The sequence below is a fragment of the Podarcis bocagei genome, assembly GCF_964188305.1.
Source record: "Podarcis bocagei genome assembly, chromosome: 1".
NCBI lineage: Eukaryota > Metazoa > Chordata > Lepidosauria > Squamata > Lacertidae > Podarcis > Podarcis bocagei.
Window position 1 is genome coordinate 119,705,408 of NC_138125.1, and position 26,508 is coordinate 119,731,915.

Genomic DNA, 26,508 nt, shown 5'->3' on the forward strand with positions numbered 1-26,508 from the left:
ACTAACTATTCTTTGTTCAGGCTCACTGAGGCTCATTCACTAAACCATGGCTTAGCATTGCATATGAACCAGCCCTATATTGCAAGTGCTTGAACTCTTACACAAAATATTTTTTAATCCTAGAATTTCCTCTTTTTAAATACAAAAAAGAGAGAAGCTCACTGAATTATATGGCTTACCTTAAAGTGAGGGTTGCATAAGTCATTTCATTCAGCTCCACTCTGCCTCTATAATAGTATATTCTGTGTTGTATCCAGTGGTTGTGCAAGTGTAAGATAGTTCATACAACCAATCTATCATTTCTCTTCCCCTCTGCATCCCTGAAAAGCTTCTCCAGAGGGGGAGCCTAGTGAATATTGTGGATTTTTAATATTTTTTTTTTACAAGGTAGCAGTGGGGTTGGGAGAGTGGCTCACATTTGGGTAGGGTAATCTTTCATGAGTTGGAAGTTTAGTTCTGTATTGCCAACCTGTGTTTGATATGTCTGCTATAGTCAACATGTCAACAGTGCATTTTGTTTTTACTTTAAAACTCTTTAAAATGAAAGCTCAAGATTGTACGTGTTCAATTTATATTCTGCACTAAATGAGACCATTATAGTCAATGCTGTGTGATATATTAGAGGAATGTGAATTTCTGTCCAAAATCTAAGCTTGAACTAAAAGTTTTGTGGCAATGAACTCTGGCATTCCTTGCTTCCTGCAGGCTTCTCCAGCACAGCTTGCACCGCAAACGCCAAATACAGGGGGTCGACGACGAAGGGCAGCAAATGAAGATCCTGATGAGAAAAGGCGGAAATTCCTAGAGCGGAATAGGGCGGCAGCATCAAGGTGTAGACAAAAAAGAAAAGTTTGGGTGCAGTCTTTGGAGAAGAAAGCTGAAGACTTGAGCTCATTAAATGGTCAATTGCAGGTACGTCCTTCTGCTTGTTTGCAATTTTAAAACAATCTGATAATAATGTAATACAATAATTAAAGGCAATAGGTGGAATTCAACGCTATGCCGATATGATTGTTCTACTTGACAGAAAGGATGATCTCCTTTTGATTTTTCATTTTTGGGTAGAGGAGGAAAGGAATCTTTTGTTGGCTTCCACTATCAAAGTTGGTTAGTTGAATCCATTTAACAGGACCAGAGCAAACAGTGTGATTTTAGGCTCGTCCAAATGATGTGTGATTGCCGGCACACAGTGGGGGGGGGGGGATATCATAGGGTGGAGTGGTGAGAACTGAACCCCATTGCCCCATAATATTTCATCTTTCCCTCCCCATAAGTGTCTCAGGAGCTCCATTTTTTCACCTTCTCCCCAAAAAGAGATGGGGAAAGTGTGCAAACTCTGAATATCTGGAACTTTCCCCAATGAGGTGCACATAGGGTGAGGTGAGGTTACAAGTGGCCATCAGGCGTTGCATATAATGCAAGCCTGCTTTGAGAGGCGTGGTGGGCGTGAGCTGCTTGTACCCATTTCACAGTATAGATATGCTCCAGCAAAGTTTCCAGAGCCAGTCAGGTGTATCTACCCATGCATTATTTTAAAAAACCCGAAGACAACCGTAAGATTGAAGGTCAAAGATTTTTGCCGTCTTGGCTAATCCTTCACTACGTAATTTAAAATGTTTCTGTTTGTGACAGGAGAGGTATAATGGAATATGAAGTAGAAACATGAGAAAACAGTGTAACGTAAGTGCAGGAGGCCTGTGTGTATGATTGGCAAGGCTGGCGGCAGCTAATAAGAATATACACAAAAACATCTGGAGGGCAACAGATTGGGGGAGGCTGGCCTAGAATAAATGTTACCTCATCTGTGTTTTCATTTGCATTAAAAGACAATGGACATTTCTGTATGGATTTTTCCTACTTAAACATATTTTTATAAGCATAGACTGGAACACACACACACGGCAGAGTCTCAAGGGTTAATCTCTTTCATGTAAAGCAGAGGTGTTTTTTATAGTCTGCCAGCAACAAAACTGGCAAAGGTGAAGAACAGAATGATGTGTAAAGAAAATTGAACGGCAAATAAATTATTTAAACTATTCATTATCTGAAAATATTCATAGAATCATAGAATCATAGAGTTGGAAGAGACCACAAGGGCCATCGAGTCCAACCCCCTGCCAAGCAGGAAACACCATCAGAGCACTCCTGACATATGGTTGTCAAGCCTCTGCTTAAAGACCTCCAAAGAAGGAGACTCCACCACACTCCTTGGCAGCAAATTCCACAAATTAATACATGATATTAATCATGTATTCCAAAATGATTCATCATTTGATAAAGCAGGCACAGCTAGATAGTAATAACCCATGATGGCTTAAGTTGAATATGTGTTTTGATACGTTTGGCCTTCCACAGCATGTTAGCTGTGAAAAAGTGCTGGTTCTCATTCTAGTTTTGTCAAATTTACAAAATAAACGAGCTGGGGAATACTGTTTGAATCATATGAATATGAAATATAAAAATATTACTGTACGGTGAGGCTCACTTTCAGAGTTTAGATAAAGTGGGCTCAGCCTTTGGCTCTTCTTGCTGGACTTGTTGTTTTAGCTACAGCAGAAGAACCCCCAGCTTCTGCCTCAGCAGAATGAGGTCAGACAAATATTGATACTTGCATCGTTTGCATAGCGACATTTAAAAATATTGGGAGATCAATGGAACTATGTCCAGTAAATTTTAAACTCCCCACTTCCTTAATGTATTCATCTTAAATATGTCACATTAGAATTCTCCATTCAATTATCTGTTTTGGCAAAAAAAAAATAGTCAATGCCACTAACTTCCCTTAAAATGCGATGCACAACGTTTTGATATCTTTTTCAGACTGCATATAGAAGCAAGAGATCAAAAGGAGTTGAATGTAATAGACCAAATGTAAAGCAACTCCCAATATTTTCTTTGAATGTACAAAACAAACAAGCTGCTTAGCCAAAACTGCTGCAGTTCACAGATAAAGCGTTGTGTTAATGTGCCTAGAAAGTGTGTGCTGTGTCTTGTATTTGTCTTTATGAAAGCTTGTAAATCTCAGTTTGAAATGTATGTAACTTGATCCTGGTAAAGTATATAACTTTTTTCTTCTTCTTTAGAGTGAAGTCACCCTGCTGAGAAATGAAGTGGCGCAGCTGAAACAGCTTCTTCTAGCTCATAAAGATTGCCCTGTAACAGCCATGCAGAAGAAGTCTGGCTATCATAGTGAGTAATGTTCCATTACCTATATAGCCTTAGGCTGTACCAGTGAAATACTGCCAAAGCAAACAGAGATAACATTACAACTGAGAAGTGATGTTCAAATACTTCACTTTAAATATAACAATTCCTACAAGGCTGTTGCAAGATAAATGCAATGATATATTGAATCTTCTTCTGGATTCTTGCAATTTTTAAAAAAGTATTCAGTTACAGCATGGTATGTATTAATATTTAGAGATTGTATGCAGTTTAATAGTATCCAATTACTTTTTTTTTAATAAAAAAATAAAATTAGTTATTTCACAGGTCATAGCTGTGAGATAGAATCTCTTTATGTTGTTTACCGGTCTTTTCACCAGAAATAAAATGAAATAAATGTTTACCATAATTTTATTCGGGGAAGGAAGAATGAGCTTTAATGCTTATGGTAAAAGTAAAATTGATAAAACATTGGAAAAATGTTCTTAATGCTTTTACTTTTCAGCATTTCAAAGGTTAATTGTGTGTTTCTTTCTTTTCTTTTTGGATATAATACCCAGCGCTAGAACCAGCTGCTGCTGTAGAATAAATGGCCAATTTTGTCCATTGTACACAAATTTGTAACAAATAACTGAGCTGGGAATGCATTAGGCAACATTCATAATATATAACCCACAGCTTTCATTTTTATGATTTAGTGATATTTCAGTATATTTGTAAATGTGAAGATTGTTTCTGCCATATGTAGCCACTTCATTTTAATTTGCCAGTGTCAGTAATTTAGGAGAATAAAAGAACATTTTGTATTGCATGCGAACAGTTCCTCAGGTGCTTGCGATAAAACTTAATGGCCACCATCTTTACTTGTAGTCATTGTAAGCAGTTTCATCAGAATGGGCAATATTTTTTAATTTAAGAGATTCCGGAGATTTAGCAACACTCTGTGGCTGTATATATTTAGAACTCTGATTTTGTCAGTTTTGAGCTTATAAATCTCGGTCCTTTTGATCTCCAGTCATTTGACAGGATGGAAAGTGGCATCTTGGAGCAAATTGAAACCGTGCAGAAATATGTTTTGAATTTATATTAACAATGATTGTTGCAGGGATGAGGCCATTATGGTTCCCATCTGACAAAACAACATTATTCCATATAGAAGCAGCTATAGGATTACATTATGCATGCATAGTTTGCTGAATGTGCTTAGGTGTCTTGAATGCTGATATTATGAAAGAGAACTATCTGGTTGTACATTTAGCTTGCAAGTTTAAAGTACTAACACAGAGAGAAAGTGCATACTCCAAAATTTGCGCTATTGTTGCAAACTCATTTGCAGTGTGTGTTGTCACTTTTGGCGGATATTGGATTATGGTCTGCAGGAATAACTATACATAATTGCTCATTGTAAATATGCAATAAGACGGATTGAACGGAATCAGATTTATAGGGCAGGGTTCACCTATAGAGCCCCCTTCGCTGGAAGAAGCCCAATGGAAGGACTTCCACTAGCTCAGTGGGGCTTTCCCTCAAAATTGGCTGGGGGGGGGGTGTCAGAAGAAAACCCATGTTGAGGGGGCGGCAGGATTGTTCCATCTGGCATGCTGATATGGTTGCACAGATGGAACATTTGCTTGACCTTGAATTCCATTCTGTAGTCTGTCTAGCCTAGCATATTCTTAATAAGGTGCCTCAGCTACATTATGAAAATACTGAAAACAAGTGATACAACTCACTGAAGCCTTGAAGAAAGCAAGAGGGATAGTAGAAGCAACTTCCCAGGGGGCTACCACCAGTCCTTCTTTATATTATTAAATTTGTATACCACCCTTCACTGAAGATCACAAGGCAGTTCACAACATAAAAACACAAAATAACACAAAATGCACCATGAAACAAAAGCTTCTTCCTTATGTTGTGCTAAGCAACGTTCGCATCTTCCTCAGGCTCCATCTTAGATGTTTAGAATAAACTAAGCATAAACTCTGTAATAATTGCTACAGCATTTCTGACCTTGTGCAGGTCCTTAATTGGCAAGTTCATGCACATTAAAGGTGAAAGTGCAGTACCAAATGGCTTCACTTGAAAAAGGCTACATCCATAACTGACACGTTGTAATCCTTAACTGTGATGACGTTTCAGGAGATTCCCTCAGAGAAGATCCTAGTGTGCTGGAAGCATTTATTAGACAAGTCTGAATTAGCGATTCTTCAGTGCAAAAGCCAGCTATTTGGGAAAGGACTTACAGTAATTAATTGCTGTGGGTCTCAAGTCCCTGTGAGCAGAACTCTGCTTGTGAGATGCTCCCATTAGGGGAAGTGGGGTGCAGAAATGAGAATTCCCCCTGCAATTCTTAGTGTCCCCTCCCCCCACAAAAAGGAGTAGTTTTAGAGAGTTGGGAGAGGTAGTGCTTGGGGCTGCAAATTGCCTCTTCACCAACCCACTGCCTTGTCAGTGTCATCCTTCAATGGAAGCAACTCAGGATCCAATGCTATGTTTGAGGTAATGTCCTCAGAAACGCTTGTCGAGTCTTCATTTGCTTTTGTTCAATGGTCTTGATAACATAGGTGCCTGCAGATACAAAAAACGGCAAACAGCTGTGTCAGAATGTAGAATTTACCTATACTATAAAATTATGTTATTAAATGTACAACATTATTTTCTCCATCATGGCCACTTTATAGGGTTGATGAAAATTAAAATCCTCTTGATTGATGTGTCCATCTGTGATGTGGAAAAGTTTCCACTTTTGTTTTACTTTTAACAAAAATGTTCCACTTTGTTTCATAAAATTAATGTAATGGATTATTACAATACATGTTACATTGGACAACTAGAATGATTGCAGTGCTGGTTCAATCGAAAGTCAGAGTTATATTTAACTTTTTTCAGTTGTTTTCCAGGAAACGTACATTTATGCACACAGCTCTTCAAGTATGCTAAAATTCTTATGTTAAGTTGTCAGTACCTTCCTTCCCCCCCCCCTTAAAATCTAAATAACAGAAGGGAACTGCATGCTCTTGAGCTGTCGCATCTTAAAATATTTAGGTATTCCAGTAAAAATTCCCAAAGTTTTTGAATTTGTTAGAACATAACTTTAAACTAAGTGCAGGTAGGTAGCCGTGTTGGTCTGATGCAGTTGAAATAAATTTAAAAATTGTCTAGTAGCACCTTAGAGATGAACTAAGTTTGTTCTGGGTATAGGCTTTTGTGTATCTGAAGCTTCAGATGGTATCTGAAGAAGTGTGCATGGACCCGAAAGCTTCTACCCAGAACAAACTTGGTTGGTCTCTAAGGTGCTACTGGACAATTTTTTTATTTATTTAAAATAAGTGTACTTTTTCCTAATCCAATATTTCAGTCCCACTGCTTTGGCTATCGTCAAAATCCTACAGGTATTTATACAGCATATGGAACTAGCATCTCATATTCTAATTACACATTTCATTGACGAGGACATGGAAATGTTTTTGTTTTCTTTTTCAGCTACAGATAAAGATGATAGTTCCGAAGACATTTCCGTGCCAAGTAGTCCTCACACAGAAGCTATTCAGCATAGTTCGGTCAGCACTTCCAATGGTGTAAGCTCAACCTCCAAGGCAGAAGCAGTAGCTACATCGGTTCTCACCCAGATGGCAGACCAGAGTACAGAGCCAGTGCTTTCGCAGATTGTAATGGCTCCTCCATCTCAGTCGCAGCCTTCAGGAAGTTGATTAAAAACTTGCGTTGTTTTTAGATACTCCTTAGCAACTTCAAAGGGAAACCAAGGAAAGCAGCCTTCATTTAGGAGAAATCTGTAGCTTAAAAATGATTCATCTGTAAAATTCAAACTTGAATTTGGCTTTGAAAGTTGGCGAACAGGAATGGCACAGCGGGTTGTAGTCTCTTAACAGACACCAAGTTCATTTTCCTTTCCTAATTAGGATTGCTAGTTATTTTCAGTGCTCGTCATGTAAAGTGTCGGTACAGTTTAAATGTACTTACTACTTTAATTTGGTGGTATTCCAAGCAGTCACGTAAAATGCTCACCCCAAAAAACTGTGATAGTAATCTTGTAATATTTTATACCAAAGTTCTGCATAGAATCCTATTGACTTCGTAAACTCTACAAGATCATTAAAGCACTAGGCAAGAGAAAAAGACAGGAACAGGAAATTTGCTTTTAGTCTTTTTTGCCTTTATATTGTTTTGCACATTATGAGAGGGGGGGAAACTTTGGGAGAATATGTTTGATTATATTGTGTAGCATTTTCTTTGGCTTTTTAACTGTTTGGGTATTTTTAAATAATTTTGTTTAACAGGGCCAGTACAGTATATGGAATACAGTACTTTTTATGCACATATGTAATCTTGATCAGGGTCATTACTAGCTAGATTTTCTTTTTTAAAATAGATGTCAGCTTAGCTAGCACTTCCATTTTATAAAATCAGGAGCTTTGCTTCTGCTGCAAAAACAAAAACCTGCAGCTATACCCTCTTACTAAACAGCCAAGAACAACGGAAAGATTCTGAACAGGGTTGTGAAAGATGGAATACTTTTTCAAAGCTCACTTGATATTTTGTGGTTTCTTGAGTCTTAAAGAGGAGCTTATTCATACTGCAAGATAGTATGGGTGCCAGGAAAGCTTGAAATTCCCTCAAGACCTTCTTTTTTTTTTGTTATTGTATTGTATTTGCAAGGTAACTTGTACTTTATTCTTGTGTAAGCACTGTCATCTTTTAGTAGCAAAATTTTGATACTTTTCTTGTGGGGAGAAAAAAAAATCAATATTTACCGTACCGTGGAAACAATGTAATTATAGTGTGACGTGTGTATGTGTGTATGAATGAGAGAGCGAGAGAATGGTTCAGTAGTTACGCCGGCAATCTGTGCTTGAATGTTTAAAGATGCCTTCAGTGTGATGCTGGCTTGGTAGGTGATTGCAGTTTTTGAAATGTTATTTACCGTGTGAATTTGGATAACTAACATTCCATGATGTAGTTTGTTTCTGATAAGATGATTGTAGGTACACTTTTTCTCATTATCCAATCATCTGCAGGATATTGAGTTTTTTAATGTGCCATTATCTATTTTAATTCTGTACTCATGTTAAAAATATATAATATTTTACGATTAAGTTGTAAAAGTGCAAAAAGAAAAAAAGGTATGTGCTTTCATACCGGAAAAACTTTGCATAACAGCAGAGAAAAACTACACAGTAGCAGCATCTGGCAGTAAAAAAAGAATTCCATTATGTATATAACAAACATTTAATGCATTTATTGTGGGTTTGTGTAACTCATATGTTCTATGCTCTGTTTTAACCTAGGGTGCCATCAAACTATGAAACATTCAGTTTTAAATCATTGGATTTTAATTGGTGGTAATGGCAGAGAGCAACTCTTAATTTGTATGATTTACAACCAAACTAGAATGGAAGCTGAACGAAGTCCTAAAATTATGTATATATCATTTCAGTGCTTTAAGTCTGAAAATAAGAATTTAAATATTTTGTGTATTAAAAATGTAAGGAAACAATTTTTTTTTTGGCGTAGTTTGCAAAAAGTGCTCCAGACACCTTCATTTTATCAGTTTTTAAAGGGTTAATTTCAGAAACAAGCTTTAATTTTCTTTTATTTTTAACCCACAAGTATAGTGACGAAGTCTCCAGCACAAACTGTGAATTCTATTTAAAAAATCCTCTCTGGAGGATTCAGCTCTAGTCACACTGGGATGGAGATGTGAATTCAGTTGAAAGCAATGCAGTGCAGGTATATGACGTCTACGTTTGTATGTGAGCCTGATGCATACTCATGGTTTGCAATTCCACAAGTTCATATACACGTAGAAACCTGCTTCCACACATACTCCTCCTCCTATGGATCGGGGTGGAGAGTGTTTGGATTGGATGAACAAAGTGGTTATGTTTCCTCCACTAAATCTAGGCATAATCTGCCAGGTACTGCTCTGCTACTCACCTTCATTTCTGCTCCTAAGCAGCCCACTGAAATGAATGGTGTTCATGCATTAGCAGTGCCTGACGTTGTATAATACAGTCCTATTTTTAAACCTTATTTAATACAAAGTTTTTTGTTGGTTTTTTTAGTAATAAAGCTGTTGCTGTTGTAAAGTAAATCTAAATATGTGCAAGGAGAGATGTAAATGATTTTAATGAAGGGATTAGTTAAAATCCTATGTTCAGCAAACAAGAGAACAGTTGTATAACCATAGATTCCGTTTTAAAATGTATGTCACACTACTTCTGTACTTCGCATTCGAGATCCTTGCATTTGACATGTTTCACAAACTGTACTGTTTTTCTTCAATGTGCAGTTTGCATGAGTAAGTCATCAGAGAATAAAATCTATCTTTAAATTGTATCTACTGCATTGCAATTCTAACTTCTGAAAGGCCAAGACGGCATCAGATTTCTTTTCTGCTGCAATGGTTCCTGCCATTTCTATACAACTGAAACGCTTGCCCTGATGGCCTTAGCATAACATTGAAATCTTCCCTCAATTTTTTTTTAATGCTTAAGCTGTTTTGAGCAACTTCTTAGTGGGAAAAGTTGGGACTGAAGAGAGCCTGGACATCTTTCTATTTACAGTTTTACTTTCTCTGGCAATGGGGAAATAAGTTTGTCATTTGAGCTCCTTGTGGAATGCTGGTTCTTAAATGGGATGCAATACCAAAGAGCAACAACATAGTGTGTGTCTATAGACCCAGAGCCATTGCATGACTTACAAGGGGGTCTACTTGTGAGAAACTAGTCAATCTGTGAAACTAGTATTAGCAGCTGGGGTTGGGGTACACTCTCGGAGGCCAGAGGTTTTACGGTTGTCTTTTTGAGCCTTCTAGTTGCTGGAAACAACACTGGTCTCTCATTCCTTGATCTTTATTGTTCCTGATTCTAGATCCCTTGCCTTGCTGTGTTATATCTTTTCTGAACTCCCTGTGAGATTGACCTTCAACTGTTGCTGGTTCTTGTTTCCGGATCATGTTTGGACCAAGACTGATTCTCCATGCTTGAGCTTGCCTTTCTGCAACTGCACAGCACCTTCAACCCATGTTGACGAGTCCTTGGATGAAAGGCTTATACTTCCTGGGACTGAGACCCTAACCCTGAGGGCATGTGCACCCAATTCCCCCAAAGATCAAACTTTTTGCTATAAGGAAAAAGACAGGAAAACACATTAGAAAGGGTGAGACAACACTTGTTTGACACAATGTTGTCTAGCTCCCCACAAACAAATCAGAATGATTGCTCATAAGCAGGTCTTCTGGGAGCAATCCTAGTCTAGCTATTGGGGTTGCATGTTCTAGAGGTAGAACATTTTTTGTAGATGAATTGAGTTCCACAGTTGCATAAAGCTGTTCTTGCCACTACCGGGTCATCGAGCAACGAAGTGATCAATGTGTGTGTCCTCTCTGATTTATAACAAAGAGGAGGATGTTTTGATTTCTTTGCCATAGCTTTTATTGTCCCATTCGATTAACAAACTGAGCAACCGTGCTGAAGGGCTAATTATTTTTGTGGAAAAAGAAGATAATGTGGCTAAATGAAGAACAGATGCTGTGTATTTGTCATTGAATGATAGAAACATTTGTTAGCTGCACTCATCGGCTATATGAATTAAAAAAGTTGGCAAGCTATGTACTACTTACCCATGTGTTGAAAATCAAGCATGAAAATTTATTGGGCAGGCTCAGGAGGACATTCTGAATTATTGGGAATGTTGTCCCCTTGTCAGGCACAACAGACTGTAGCAACAAGCAGTGACTTTCTCCTCGCCTGCCTTTGTGGAGATCTCAGCTTGAGCACTACTTGACCGGTTACTAATGACAGAGAGAAAACAATAGCAATAATTGACTATTAGGCAAAATGGTTCTTCCTCTCCCATCCCTACTCCAAAAAAGACAAGCAGGAAGCCAGAGATTAGCTTGCCTAAATACTCAACTTCTGCTAGTGGCTACAGGCTTGGAGACATGCTCCAACATGTGCCAGAGACACTGAACTGGTATGATACCCATTATGATCACATGTGTGCCAATCTGGTATATATTCTATTTCCCTACTGACATGATGGCCCCTCAAAACCCTGTATGCAGGACCTCCTTTTATCTGATTTGAAACATCTTTGGATGAGCTTTCCTGTCACAGTCTTCTCCAATCTAGTGCCTTCCAGATGTTATGGACTCCCATCATTCCCAGTCCATAAGGCCAACGATCAGGGATGCTGGGAGTTGTACAAAACATCTGTCCCAAGAGGGAGTGCTTGGATGCATCTGGAATTTTCCTTGAGATCTAGACTAGAAAAGCCTAGGAAAAGTGAAAGCAGCGTGTTGCCACATTGTGATGGTGGCTTTTGAACAATCTCCAGCCAATGCAAGAGTAATAGGTGCACATCCTGTTATATTAAAATCTTGCCCCCAAGTTAAAAAACTTAATTTGCAAGTTACCAGCTTGGGGAGTTGCTGGGCAGTTCCAAAAACAGATGTCTGGGTTGCATCTCTCCCCGTATATGGCTATTCAGTTGAGTATGCTTATCACAGCAACCATCTGAATTGACAACCAGCTGGAAGTAAGGGCTCCAATGACCTAATTGTATCCAAGTATCCAATAATAACCTGGCTGCATTCCCCTTCTCGGAATCCAAACTGTTTCTGTTAGGTCCTGGATCCCTTCTGCACTACACCCAATGAAGAGAAGGCCTTGTGTCTTCTAAAGAAAGATAATGAAACCGCTAAGTGGAGCCATTTTTCCAGACTCAAGGACTCCAGTCTAACCATTCTAGTGGGAGATTGTCAGGCTTTTAGAAAACAAAGTACTATAATCCCCTCCATTAAATCACAGAGCAGTGGCAGGAAAAGCTTTATTAACAATTTTATGTCAGGGAAGCTCCCAGCACCATACTTTGGAAGGATCACTTTCTAGCATTCAATGTCTACGTGGAAGAGAGTAACATCAGATCATTAGATTCTACAGAATGCAAGAAATGGTTATGGTTACCTGAGTTTTGTTTGCTTCCAGATCTGTATTCTCACAAGCCTCAGGCTCCTTCAGGGCACCACCTTCAGATCTGGGCTACAGAAACAGCTCTATACTTAGAGCAGTGATGGCCAAACTTGGCCCTCCAGCTGTTTTGGGACTACAACTCCCATCATCCCTAGCTAACAGGACCAGTGGTCAGGGATGATGGGAATTGTAGTCCCAAAACAGATGGAGGGCCAAGTTTGGCCATCCCTGACTTAGAGGATTGTATTCAACTAAATTCTACTCGGCATCAACCTGTTGAAAGCAAGGAGCTTCAGTTAATCATGTCCATTGGTTTCACCAGGTTTATACTTTAACTTAGTTGGATACAGCTTTGTACAGATTGTATTGTTCTCCTGACAATTCCAAATAGAAAAGTGGGAAACCAGAGATGACAACAGGTTACAATGTCAGCAGTGGAGAAGTGAGATGTCTTACCTCCATACGCCTGACTGAGGTCTCCTTTAGATGTGTTGCCACATACCTATTAAGATATATCACTGGAGGTTCCTGCAATGTTATACAGAGCCATCTGAACAGACTTCAGCGTCCTGGAACTCTTCAAAAAATTCTCAAGCCAATGGAGGCAAGGTGAGCTTTTTCATGAGTTGTTGAATTGATACCTCTTTTAAGAAGAACAAGACTACTTGTTCATGCAAAGATGGATTGACTACACTCTAGACCACCCATTATGCAGTCATTAATAAGTCAAGTGGCTACGGGTTGAAGCACCATGGCAGTTCCTCCCAGCTAACCCACTCAGGTCTCAATAATACACATCAGATCAGCACCATCATTAACTGTATACTGATCTGGCATTGAACACTAGCACATGGAGGATCGTGAGCACAACAGATGAGTAAGTGGAAACTTGGGAGTGAGGAACAAGGTGTCAATAGATGCGGGAATAGATAGGGGGAGGTGTGATTATCCTCCTTAGGGTGGCAAAGGTAAATCCTCTCCATTACTTACCTGCTGGTGTAGCAGAAGCAAAAAGCAGGGCAAGATTGTAAGGCAAGTTCCCTACATATTTATAACTGCCAAGGTATCTGACATTGTGTTTGATGCACCATAATCTGCCCTCTGAGAATCTATATTTTGAAGAAAATATGGTGAGATTGTGTTCGCACACTTGTGAATTTGCTAGTAATTAGCATTCTTTAAACAGCTCTCATTTAGAGCAAGAAATCAATACTACCAGCCTCTAACCCACATCCAAAGTACCTGGACAAAAGCCAGTTTAATATGACTGAATCAAACGGTATTAAATTTGAGTTAAGCCTTGAGTTCTTTATTTCAGCTAGGCTTGCATACTGGGGTTGACCAGGAGCGACTTAGGGTCTTGTCTGCAGTAGGATTTGACCATGAACTACAGGCAGTTTTATGGGAACAGAGTTGTTTGTACTGCCAGTTATGTGAGTAATGTCAGTGGTTTGCTACTAGTGGCTTTGAAGTTTAAAAATAACAACAAAAGTATGATGGCATTAGCCTTTTTAAAAAAAAAACCTAGAGTCCACTACTATTAGATATACAAGGTGTTCTGCTCTGCTGGCAGATATATATTCATATGGGTGTATAGGAAATACAACAAAACACGGATGGCTTTGGCTCTGTATACCTGAAGGAACGTCTCCACCCCCATCATTCAGCCCAGACACTGAGGTCCAGCTCCGAGGGCTTTCTGGCGGTTCCCTCACTATGAGAAGTGAAGTTACAGGGACCCAGTAAGAGGGCCTTCTCAGTAGAGGCGCCCACCCTGTGGAATGCCCTCCCATCAGATGTCAAGGAAATAATCAACTATCTTGACTTTTAGAAGACAACTGAAGGCAGCCTTGAATGGGGAAGTTTTTTAATGTTTGATGTCTTGCTGGGCTTTAATTTGTTGGAAGCTGCCCAAAGTGGCTGAGGCAACTCAGTCAGATAGGTGGCATATAAATAATTATAAATAGGTGGCATATTATTATTATTATTATTATTTATTAATCAAAGGGCAGCTGAATTGTTACAGACTGCACTTCTTGTATTTCATTACCAGTAGTAACCCTATTCAGACACAAGTCCAACACAGGAAGTGGCGCTACACTGAGCATGCTCACTCTTGACACTGAATGGGCCAAATGGCCCCCTCCCCTTGCTTTTGTGCATACAGTAGTACCTCAGGTTAAGAACTTAATTCGTTCCGGAGGTCCGTTCTTAACCTGAAACTGTTCTTAACCTGAGGTACCACTTTAGCTAATGGGGCCTCCTGCTGCTGCCGCCGCGCAATTTCTGTTCTCATCCTGAAGCAAAGTTCTTAACCCGAGGTACTATTTCTGGGTTAGCGGAGTCTGTAACCTGAAGCGTCTGTAACCTGAAACGTCTGTAACCCGAGGTACCACTGTATAGCCAGAGCATTTGGAGCAAAGGCTTTCTCCTCGCAGATGTTCCCACTGTGCGCAAAGATGCTGAGGGAAAGGTTACATGCAGCGACGAGGACAGGGCTGCTCTGCTCACGTGTTGGGCTTATCATTGCCAGAATAGGGCTACAGTTGTCCTAGCACGTCTATATTAATACCGATAGTGGACCAAGGACATCACCTTGCCAACAAAGGTCTGTATAGTTAAAGCTATGGTTTTCCCAGTAGTGATGTATGGAAGTGAGAGCTGGACCATAAAGAAGGCTGATCGCCGAAGAATTGATGCTTTTGAATTATGGTGCTGGAGGAGACTCTTGAGAGTCCCGTGGACTGCAAGAAGATCAAACCTGTCCATTCTGAAGGAAATCAGCCCTGAGTGCTCACTGGAAGGACAGATCCTGAAGCTGAGGCTCCAATACTTTGGCCACCTCATGAGAAGAGAAGACTCCCTGGAAAAGACCCTGATGTTGGGAAAGACAGGGCACAAGGAGAAGGGGACGACAGAGGACGAGATGGTTGGACAGTGTTCTCGAAGCCACAAACATGAGTCTGACCAAACTGCGGGAGGTGGTAGAAGACAGGAGCGCCTGGTGTGCTCTGGTCCAGGGGGTCACGAAGAGTCAGACACGACTAAACAACAACAAAAAGTGGGCCAAGAAACCTTTGCCTTTATTCTGGGCCAGCCCTACGATGAGGCAGCTGCCTCAGGCACCATATGCTGAGGTGGGGGAAGTGGCCAGAACTATGAGCATCACGTGGCCTGTCCTACAGCCTGCTGCCCTCCAGGGCAGTAGAAGACACAGCCCTTTCGCCAGTATTGGAGTACCAGTCCAATGGTCCAACTACCAGTCCAATGGTCCCCTGTACAGTGGTACCTCGGTTTTCCAACAACTTAGCTCCCAAATAACAATTTTAATTTTTATCATCTACAATACTGTCTTATTTTATAGTACAGAACATATTGCATTCATTTTGTGAATCAATGGTCTTGTTAGATAGTAAAAAAGGGGGAAAAAATAAGTCTAAACTCAATTTTCTCCTCTTAGGCAAAGACCACAAGACGACCTGGAGGGTCACCAGATTCTCCACACAGATTTGCAGGCACAGACCACCCCCCGAAACAAATAAGTTCGCTAAGAAAACAGTTGAAGTCGGCCTCCAGGGTGTCAGGGCCAATTTGTACGGTAGCTCAACTTCTTAGGTCTTTATGTGTATATGCGCTTATCTTAGATTTTAATCTTTAAGCTGTTGTTGTACACTGCTTTACATGTATATTTTATTCTTGTGAAAGCTGTCCCAGTTGTGCTTTTCGAGCTGGTCTTTGACAGTAATAAATGATGATGATGGTAGTAAAATTCATGTTAAATTGCTGTTTTAGGGGTTGTTTTTAAAAGTCTGGAACGGATTAATCCATTTTGCATTACTTTCTATGGGAAAGTGCACCTTAGTTTTGGAACACTTTGGTTTGGGAACGTACTTCCAGAACGGATTAAGTTTGAGAACCAAGGTATGTGCACTTGGAAGAAGAGTATCATTTTGTCCTTTGCCTCAGGCAGCGAAATGTCTTGAGCCAGCCTTGCCTTTACTCATACCCAACAAAGAGCACTTGACAACAGATTTGATTCTAATTCATTGGTTTGACACTGGAGTCATCCTCTGAATTTCTTCCATTAGGGAATGAGACCTTTTAGAGGAGAGTCTCTCTCTCTCTCTCTCTCTCTCTCTCTCTCTCTCTCTCTCTCTCACACACACACACACACACACACACACACACACACACACACCCCACTACCTTTCTGCCCTTTTATTATTATTATTCTTAAATTTTTTATACCACCCTTCATCCGTAGATCTCAGTGGAAGCAATGTGACCAAAAACATTGCTGTTTTCACAAACTGTTGTGAAACAGAAGTCAGATAACCTGAAGAACAGACACTGTCACATCAGTCAAATCAGTCAACTAGATAACCTCCCTTAGATAACTCTATTCTTCTCTAGCAGTCCTTTTCCTTCTTTCAAAACCCTGGTTTTCTACTGTTCCATCAATACTTTGAAATAAAGCACCATCTAGTGGCGAGTGAAAATAATGTTGGGAAAATACTTTTGAAACGTAAGGCATTTCCCCTGATTGACAATATTAACCTTTATTCAGAGATCTGGAAAAAAAGTAAACGCAGTTGTTACAAGGCAGAGACATTTTTGTAAACAGTGCGAACATTTCCATAGCCTTAAGTGTGAGCAAGCTGGTTAAAAGATTTTTAAACAGCATGGGGAACAAGATGGTACCACAGCACAACTCTCAGACAATCACTCAATTTTATTCTTTGAAACTGACCCTGGAAATAGGATCAGAACCACTATAAAATAGTGTTCTCCAATACCCATTGGGATAGCAATACTCATTGGGATAGCATTGTCAATGGTATCAAAAGCTTCTGAGAGATCAAGAATAACACGGTCATACACTTCCCCGCTTTCTTCTCCTGATAAAGGTCACCAACCAGGATGACCAAGTCTGATTCCGTCCCATAATGAGGCCTGAATCCAGACTGAAATTGGTCAGGACAATTTGCTTCATCCAAGAGCACTTGCAATTGTTACACCACAACCCTCTCAATCACCTTCCCTAAAAAGCAGGTTATTGTGGGTAGTGCTTGTCACGGGACGCGGGTGGCGCTGTGGGTTAAACCACAGAGCCTAGGACTTGCCAATCAGAAGGTCAGCGGTTCGATTCTCCGTGACGGGGTGAGCTCCCATTGCTTAGTCCCTGCTCCTGCCAACCTAGCAGTTCAAAAGCACAAAGTGCAAGTAGATAAATAGGTACCGCTCCGGCGGGAAGGTAAATGGCGTTCCCGTGCACTGCTCTGGTTTCACCAGAAGCGGCTTAGTCATGCTGGCCACATGACTTGGAAGCTGTACGCCGGCTCCCTTGACCAATAAAGCGAGATGAGCGCCGCAACCCCAGAGTCGGCCACGACTGGACCTAATGGTCAGGGGTCCCTTTACCTTTACCTTTACCTTTAGTGGTTGTCACAGACCAATTAGTTGAGGGTGGGCTTTCCAAGACTTCCCAGAGAGAACGAGTGTTAAACCACTCTGGGAATTGTCATTCTGTGAAGGAAACAGGGTTCCCCTAACAACTCTCAGCAGTCCTAACAAACTAAAATTCCCAGGATTTTTTGGGAAAAGGCATTACTGTTTACAGTGGTATGATACTATTTTCAATGTATCACATGGATGAGGCCTCAGTCTGAACTGGAACTGAACCAAACGTTTAGATTTGACTTCTTACCCATGGGTCTGGTATTCTGACCTGGCCCTTCTACAGTGATGCAGATGCCATTTGCTCCTTACTGATTTTAATAAAATTGTTGCTGTTATATCTTAAGGTATAGCAGGTGCATGAATCCATCTATAATAGCAGTGGTGAAATTTCATTGCTGAAATACAGTTGTACCTTGGTTGAAGAACGCCTTGCGAGTCGAACATTTTGACTCCCGAATGCCGCAAACCCGGAAGTGAGTGTTCCATTTTGCGAACGTTCTTTGAAACCCGAATGTCCGACGTGGGTTCCATGGCTTCCAGTTGGCTGCAGGAGCTTCCTGCAGCCAATCGGAAACTGTGATTTGGTTTCTGAACGTTTTGGTTTCTGAACGTTTGGTTTCCGAATGTTTTGGAAGTCAAACTGACTTCTGGAATGGATTCTGTTCAACTTCTGAGGTACCACTGTAATTACTTTTCATGTGTGGGTATTCCCATATTCTAGATTTCTGGAACCTTGAGGTAAGCAGCACAGAATGGTATGTTCATTGTGCAGCTGTAACAGATTTCTGTAACAACCAGAATGGTTGGTTCTGGAAGATACAAAACTGAGCTGGATAGGCCTTTGATCTTAATGGGCAAGCGGTTTCAATACATGCGGTCACTGAGGCAGTATCCCAAATTCTTCATCGGCTTCATTTAACCTTCTCAAACGACCGTGTAATGTTGTCCTAAATGGACCTGACGGAGCAAGAGAATGGCTGTGGTTACAATTCTCCACGGAATCTAAGAATGAAACTTTAATTATCAAGCAGCCCTAGTGTATTAATTGCAAATTGCTCTCAACTCAGGTCAAAACAAATAGTACATTCTTCTCTTCTTCTTCTTCTTTTTTTTTTTTACTTACATCCCTCAATGTGTTGTTTTGCATATTTCCAAATCACTTGCACCCATCTAATTTGGGAGACAATTTCGGCAACATTTCCCCAGTGCAATTTTTCAGTTCTTTGAAAGAACCGAAAATCCTATATATACATATGTGTTATGGAATTTATATGGCATCCTTCAACATCCTTTTTTTATATAAATGATAATAAACATACCAATACAAGCAGTGGTACGGATAGGTGATCTTAGTCTCTAGGCTTAATGGTCTTAAGAGGGCTTCCTCTTTAGATTACTTCCTTTACCTAAAAAATGTGGTAAGCCAGCCCTGCTGTGTTTGGGGGACTTCCTGCTGCTTCCCTGGACTTCTGCTCCAAAGTGCAGTCCTTATTATTATTATTATTTCATTATTTATACCCCCACTCATCTGGCTAGGTTTTTCCAGCCACTCTAGGTGGCTTACAGAATATATAAAAGATAATAAAGCATCGAACATTAAAAACTTCCCGATACAGGGCTGCCTTCAGATGTCTTCTAAAAGTTGTATAGTTCTTTATTTCCTTGACATCTGAAGGGAGCGCACTCCACAGAAGGCCCTCTGCCTGGTTCCCTGTAACCTTGCTTCTTGCAGTGAGAAGATGGCATGGCTGAATACAAAACTGTGGTGATCATGGATCCAACTCCTTATTATAGTCCTATAACGCCCTCATTTTACTGCATACCCAAGAACCACAACTGACGTTTTGAGGGAAATCCGCCTTTAGATAGGGACCTTGAGCCAAGAGCCGCAGACGTGGAAGGAAGTGTTTGTTAAGACGTGGAAATGGATATGAAAATAATGTTCTCTAACTTGCATTGCTTACCTTTGTTGCCCATGTGAAGTGGGGTGCTGCGTTTCTGTGTACTGAAGGTGACTCATCTGTTACTTTCTGAGTATCTAAAATGTTTTCTGAGACTTTCACAGAGGGTCATCTCAACAAAACAGCTATTTTGAATATACAACACCCTGCCCAAGCACTTGAGACAATCACTGTATTGGAGCAAGTAACTCCGGGCCCAATCCTGATTTGATATATGTAGAATATATAATTAGTTTGAATACTACCAGTGATTTTTTTCTGGGGGGACACAGGGGTACACATACCCCTAAACATTTTGTGAATCTAACAGGAGAAGAAACTAAAAAAAATTACAAATGTTAGTTTCTTCTCTAGCACAGTGAATCGTCAGTTCCGTTGCTTCCTTTCCTTTCCTGGTGTTTCCTGAGTCTCAGACGGAAGCGAGCGTTTCATGTGTGAAGCAGTGTGGAATGTGGATGTATAGTGTTTTACTGATGAAATCTCATGCCAACGTGGAAGTTACTGTGAGTTGTCAGCTGTGTAATATGAAGTAATGCATGTTCTTTGTACAGTACTTTTGTCCATTTACTGTATTTATTTTTCCCGATTTGAACTACAAAATTGTGATTTTCTTGAGTCAAAATGACAGTACCCCTTGAATATTATATTACTCAGTATAACAATCAAAGTATAAACTATTACACAGAGTTAAGCATATCAAGTACTTTATTACAACTAATTTTTAGTAAATGTTCAGAACATAGAATCTAAGACAATGAAAATGGCAAAAAAGGTGATTTAAGCAATGTGTAGTAACAGAGGGGTGTGGGGGAATGTTCTGTTCAAGCCATGATCCTTGCTGTAAGAATCTTGATTGTTCCAATACGTATGTCTTTCATATCTTCTTCCTGGGGGTATGCTTTTTCTCAAATCACTGCTTGTAGGGGGAAGGGGCAATTGCAGACCCTCCAAGTGTCATTATTTCCCAGGGACAGTCCTGGATTTACAGAAGCTGTCCCGGTTTTAGATTTGATCCTGGAATGTCCTGCTTTTCCTTAGGATGTCCCTATTTTCATCAGAGAAATGTTGGAAGGTATGGAGTTGTGTGACACCCCCCCCCCCCGAGCCAAGGAGATAAGTAACTATACAACCTTTAGAAGACATTTGAAGGCAGCCCTATATAGGTAAGTTTTGTAACGTTTAATGTTTTATTATGTTTTTATATATGTTGGAAGCCCCCAAACTGGCTGGGGCAACCCAGTCAGGTGCGTAGGATATAAATAATAAAGTTGTTGTTGTTGTTGTTGTTGTTGTTGTTGTTGTTGTTGTTGTTGTTGTAGTTGTTGAATAGGAAGTCCCTATTTTCATCGGAGAAATTTTGGAGGGTGTGCAATTGCCTCTGTCCCCTGTTGGGAGCCACACCTGGTTCATTGTGTAGGGGACAGTCACATCTGCCTGTGGTGCAGCAGAGCCAACCTAAGGTAGCTTACAATTTCAGGACAGCTATATTTGCTTAAAAACCACAGAGACTTATTGCAAATTTAGTCACATGTTAGAGAGAGAGAGAGCGCGCATCTGGGCATTAAAACCTAGATAGGCCAGCTGAAGGCCTCGTCTGAATGACACAATACTATGTAACGGAATTGTAGAAAAGCTTGACAATCTCTTGACATTTCTGTGTGCATGTTTCTGGTTTTCAGGGGAATTTATGAACATAGCCTTCAGGGTGCCGATTATGCTTGCTGTGATTTAGGGAAGCATTTGGGACACAGCTGAAGAGGAAAAGTAAATTAGGGCAAAAGCAGTGGTTTCTTTTCAGCAGTTTCAACCACTCTCCTTTCCCACCCCCAGCAGCTGATAAAGTGCAGGCATACCTCAGAGATATTGTGGGTTCGGTTCCAAACCACCGCAATAAAGCAAATATCGCAATAAAGCAAGTCACACACACAAAATTGTTTCCCAGTGTATATAAAAGTTATGTTTACACTATACTGTAGTCTATTAAGCCAGGGCCCCTTGGCTGCAGGAGTGACAGGGGGGAAACTTGGCTCCAACCCTAGCCAGCTCCACTCCTTTGGCCAGAAGGAGGACAGTGGCAGCCAGGGGCTTTTCCCCCCTGGAAGCAGCGGGGTTGCCTGCAGCTGCACCCACATCCTCGCAAGGAACAATGTCTGTGAAGTGCAATAAAATGAGGTATGCCTGTAATGACTAATCAGGTTTCTCTAAGGAGATCCCATTAAAGATATAACTATGGCATAAACGTATGCAAAACTGATTTCCAAGTCTGGAATGTGCAACAACAAGATCAACCAGTTTCAGACAGTACTCTACAGGAAATGCACAAATGACTCTTCTAGGGTCTACAGTGCTCTTTCTACACTTCTCATTTCCCTTCCTAGAGTATCTCCACCCAGACTGACCTCCCTTGGTATGACACCAAGGAAAGAATTGGCAAAGTTCTCCTCCAGTTTAGTGCCAAACTGTTTACACCACAGATGAGGAACCTTTGGCCCTTCAGAGGTTGTTGGACTATAACTTTCATCAGACCCGCGTTACACAGTGTTAGTAACTCAGCTATATAATCTAGGCGCTAAATGGTTCCCTAAACCATGTTACAGTCGCCAAAACAGAATGTCTAGTTGCCATTTCTGGCCCAGACGGCTTGAAAGTATTGTTTTTCAAATGATGGACTGACTGTGATTGGTTATCAGTTAAACATCTGGCTAGTTCAGATGACAACCTTGAACTAGGTTAAGACTTTTGAGAACTTAAAGAAGAAAAGTCACTTGATCCAGGGACAGTCCACATATATATTGGCCTATTCCAACCTCTTCTTCGTAAACACAGAAGAATATTCTGCACAACTGTCGGCAGGGCAGCTTGATTGCACCATTTTGAAAGAAGACAAGATTCCCCATATGCATGTCAAAGATCAGGAATTCCATGTGCGTTTCCCCCCCAAGAGCTGCCAGGTCAAAAATTCAAAGCCCCAGAGAGTTCACCCTAATAGCGTTCAGAAACTTCAGCCTGTTCAGAATTTGGTGGTCAGGTTGCTCACCGGGGCAAGATGGTTTGAGCATATTGCACCAATCCTTACCCTGGCTGGCAATTAGTTTCTGGGCCCAAATCAAAGTGTGGGTTCTGACCTATAAAGCTCAGGACTCCAATATCTAAAGGATCACCTGTCCTCTCCCTACCTCCTATGTAGACTAGGGCTGCCATACGACCGAGGGGAATTTCCGAAAAGTGGTGCTTTTTGGTTTTCCTTTAAAAAAAAAAGATCACATTTAGGTTTTCCTTTAAAAAGCTCAACAATCTTTCGGGATGTTCTGGTTTTTACTTTTTGAAATATGGCAACCCTAAACCCTGCAATCACCACCTTCTTCATGTGCCGCCTGGAGAGTGGCAACTTCAGAACAGGCCTTTTCTGTGGTGGCTCCCCATTTGCAGAATACTTACCTGCTGCCTTCACTACATATCTTTTGACAGCAGGCAACGCTTTTGAATCATGGTGCTGGAGGAGACTCTTGAGAGTTCCATGGACTGCAAGAAGATCAAACCTATCTATTCCGAAGGAAATCAGCCCTAAGTCCTCACTGGAAGGACAGATCGTGAAGCTGAGGCTCCAGTACTTTGGCCACCTCATGAGAAGAGAAGACTCCCTGGAAAAGACCCTGATTTTGGGAAAGATGGAGGACACAAGGAGAAGAGGACGAAAGAGGACAAGATGGTTGGACAGTGTTCTCGAAGCTACTAGCATGAGTTTGACCAAACTGCGGGAGGCAGTGGAAGACAGGAGTGCCTGGCGTGCTCTGGTCCATGGGGTCATGAAGAGTCGGACACGACTAAACGACTAAACAACAACAACAAAAAAAAATGTTCAACCAGGCCTTTGGCAGCGCCATAGCTACAGGGAAGCTAGCTGGTTTTTTTGTGCCCCGGGTGAAGCCTCCAGAAGGGTGCTGTTATGTACTGTTGAATAGGACCCAAAATGCAGCAGTCTGATTGGTCCTAGAACAATAGGATCCAAAATGCAGCAGTCTGATTGGTCCTAGAACAATAGGATCCAAAATGCAGCAGTCTGATTGGTCGTTGAACAATAGGATTCAGAATGCAGCAGTCTGATTGGTCCTAGAACAATGCAGCAGTATGATTGGTCCGCAGGAGCCACCCAATCCAGCTCCAGGTGGAAGTGAATCCACAACCTGATTGGCCTACAGGAGAATCCCTGAATTGGCCAATGAAGCGCAGCCTATTGTGTAAATAATGTATATAAAGCAGATATTTTGGGGGAACTCTCATTCCTCCTCACCACTATGAGCTGAGTAAAGAGCATGAAATCCACTCTCGATTCCAAGTATATTTCAAGTGCCATTGAGGTTCCCAGCCTGCATATGCAGATGTTTGTGGGTGGGTGTTAAACTGGGTCTTTGACCTGGGTAAAATAAATCCTAGTTTCGCCCCTGCCTTTTGGCTGATAAACATTCCATGGTTTCTTTAAATATGGGATGAGGTGGGGCAATCGATTTGTTTTTGTTTGATGATGTATTTTGTATTCTTGTTTTTCATTTTTTCCTGTTGCAGAATGCCTTAGGATCTTCGGATGAAGAGCGGCGTACAAATTTATTAAATGATAATAATGTAGAGCTGTTTGTTTTTAGCAGCCGTGCTGAGGCCATGGGTGTAGCCAGGATTCCTTTTTTTTGGGGGGGGGGGGTGAAGAACCTTGGTTAGCCAAGTATTTTTACTTATTTACTTGATTCTTTTGGATGGGGGTGCAGCTGCCCCCTCTGCCTACGCCCCTGACTGAAGCATCCTTTTTTCAGTAGCCCTTGCAAAGCATCCTTGAGGAATGGTCCACAGCCGCAGGTGACCTCAGAATTCTCACCTGCGCTCAGAAACAAGGAAACCCGCGCGCGCCCTTTTCCAGGATGCGCTTTTGGAGAGGGGGGGGGGTGTCTGCGTATTTATTTGGAGAAGGGTCAGGGCCCCCCCTTCCTCCACAGCCCTTTCTCAGAGCACCTCCACCCTCATTTCTAGAGGCTTGCTGCTGCTCTGACCCCTTCCTCCCATGCCCCGTCTTGTCAAGGCCTTGCCTCTCGGGGGGGGGGGGAGATGGAGGGGCCCATGGGACGGGAGGTGGCGGCGCGTGAACCTCCCGTTGCCATGGGAACTCACGCCGGGCTCGGCAACGCCGCGGAGGAGTCAGGAGGGAGGGGAAGGAGCTGGTCATGTGGCGAAACAAGATGGCTCCCGGAGCCTGAAGGGCTGCAGCCTGAGGTGGCCAAAGCGGGTGGCGCGCGCTTCCTTCTGCAAAAGGAGCAAGAGTCATTTTCCTCGGCGGGGCTTCCTTAAGTTGGCCGCCCCACGCCCAACTCTCACCAGCCATTCCTCTCCAGGCTTGAGGGAGAAATGCATTCCTCTCTGGGGCAAGTGGCTCCTTGGGCAACAATGCAATAACTTTTTATTGCAGCCTCGCCGCTCTTTGTGTGTTTGTGTGTGTGTCCCCCACACCGCCTGCCTTTTGCGCGCGCCGCCGCGGACGGGAGAGCTTGCAGAGCCCAATGTCCAGCCCAGCCCTCCTGAGCAGCCCCGACGTGATCCTGCGACTTGCGGCACCTTCGCAATGGCTCTTACCTTGTTTGGTGAGTAGGATCTCTCGTTCGGCATCCAGCTCCTCTCCACCCCACCCCCTTGTCAGTTAGACAGCATGCAATAGGGAGTGCGTTGCAGGATTTAAGAGGTGTGAGCCCCCTGGTTTCCCCCCTCCTCCTCTCTCAGTCTCTCTCTCTCTCACTCTCTCTCTCTCTCTCTCTCTCTCTCTCTCTGCCTCTAGTATTCCTTATTCACTTAATTCCTGGCTAGAAAAAACAAGGCTTCTCTCTTTCTCCCATTGTCTCCGCTCGAGGCACATCTTATGGGCGTGTGCTTGGCCCCCCTGCCAATTTCGGGGGGTTGGAGTTGATTGGCATCTCGGAGTATTAAGTTCCAGACTTTCCAGATAATCTCTTTAAAAACACACACACACATACACAAAAAAACCCACCACCATCTATGTGTTCATACAATAACTAGCTTTTGCTGTAGAGTTTGCATTTGAAACAATGGTAAGTGGGGGTCCCCCAAAAGAAGTGTTGAAATCGCTTCCCCACCCCTGTCATCCCTCTGGTTTGCAAGGCAAGGTATCTATCTCTCTAAAGGCATGGAAACATTAAAAAGAAATCCAAAATCTGTACTTTTGGGCGGTCTAATAAGGATATTGCTCTATATGGATTTGTGATTTATTTTTTATTTTTTAGCTTCTCTGTGGCATTGGAGAAAGAAGTTCTCACCAAAAGAGACTGGGTTGTTGTTGTTTGTACAGAACATAACATATTTGCATTTCCCCCTAAACAGATATAATATATATATATATTGGACAGCAAAAGCTGTGATCATCTTCATAGAATTTGCTGAACAATTTCAAGAGAGGCTATACATCCAAGAAATGAAATGTCCTTTTTTTTAAAAAAAACAACTTTCAGTTGATATTTGATTTTAGCTGTAGGCGCCGTTTCTGGTAAATAAAGCAATAAAATGGCAGAGTTTTATATGCTGGCATATTAATATATTTAAACTGATGATTAAACTTAATTATGCACATTCCTAACGTAATAATTAAAAATGACTTTGCTACAGTGAAGGAAGCAAAATATAATCTCGATATTAACATATCATTTGTGGAAGCAAATTTCATTACATAAATAACTCATAGCTGCTACTTAACTTGAGAAGTGCTTTCTACTGACTAATTTTGCATAATTAGAATTTATGCATAATGTGTTTCCACATAATCTTATAGAGATGGTGTTTACTTCTCATATTTAGAAACAGATTTTTGCTGAGTGTCTGACACTTCTGGTAATGCAAAGTTTGTTAAGACTCAGCATTGCTTTCTCAGGCTTTTCTCC

At 41.4% G+C, this 26,508-nt stretch overlaps 2 protein-coding genes and 1 long non-coding RNA gene across 11 annotated transcripts in view; 2 read left to right on the top strand and 1 right to left on the bottom strand.

Annotated features, from left to right (window-relative positions):
* The window catches only part of ATF2 (activating transcription factor 2), a 38,445-nt gene extending 28,923 nt beyond the window's left edge, over positions 1–9,522 (top strand). For all 8 annotated transcript variants that reach the window (XM_081180909.1, XM_081180905.1, XM_081180903.1 and 5 more), the window contains 3 exons: positions 706–912; positions 3,084–3,189; positions 6,649–9,522. In XM_081180909.1, coding sequence (XP_081037035.1) covers positions 706–912; positions 3,084–3,189; positions 6,649–6,875 — 540 coding nt within the window. In that variant the 3' untranslated portion in view covers positions 6,876–9,522. The remainder of the gene's footprint in view (positions 1–705; positions 913–3,083; positions 3,190–6,648) is intronic.
* LOC308582107 lies at positions 3,196–25,318 on the bottom strand. Its single transcript, XR_014005491.1, has 3 exons — positions 25,196–25,318; positions 10,808–10,978; positions 3,196–5,733 (listed from the first exon to the last, which is right to left on the bottom strand). It is a non-coding gene; the product is annotated as an uncharacterized lncRNA (long non-coding RNA).
* The window catches only part of CHN1 (chimerin 1), a 104,968-nt gene continuing 103,236 nt past the window's right edge, over positions 24,777–26,508 (top strand). Inside the window, exon 1 of one of the 2 annotated variants that reach the window (XM_081181061.1) lies at positions 24,777–25,203. In XM_081181061.1, the coding sequence (XP_081037187.1) occupies positions 25,123–25,203 (81 nt within the window). In that variant the 5' untranslated portion in view covers positions 24,777–25,122. The remainder of the gene's footprint in view (positions 25,204–26,508) is intronic. The other variant, XM_081181062.1, reaches the window with a different exon arrangement.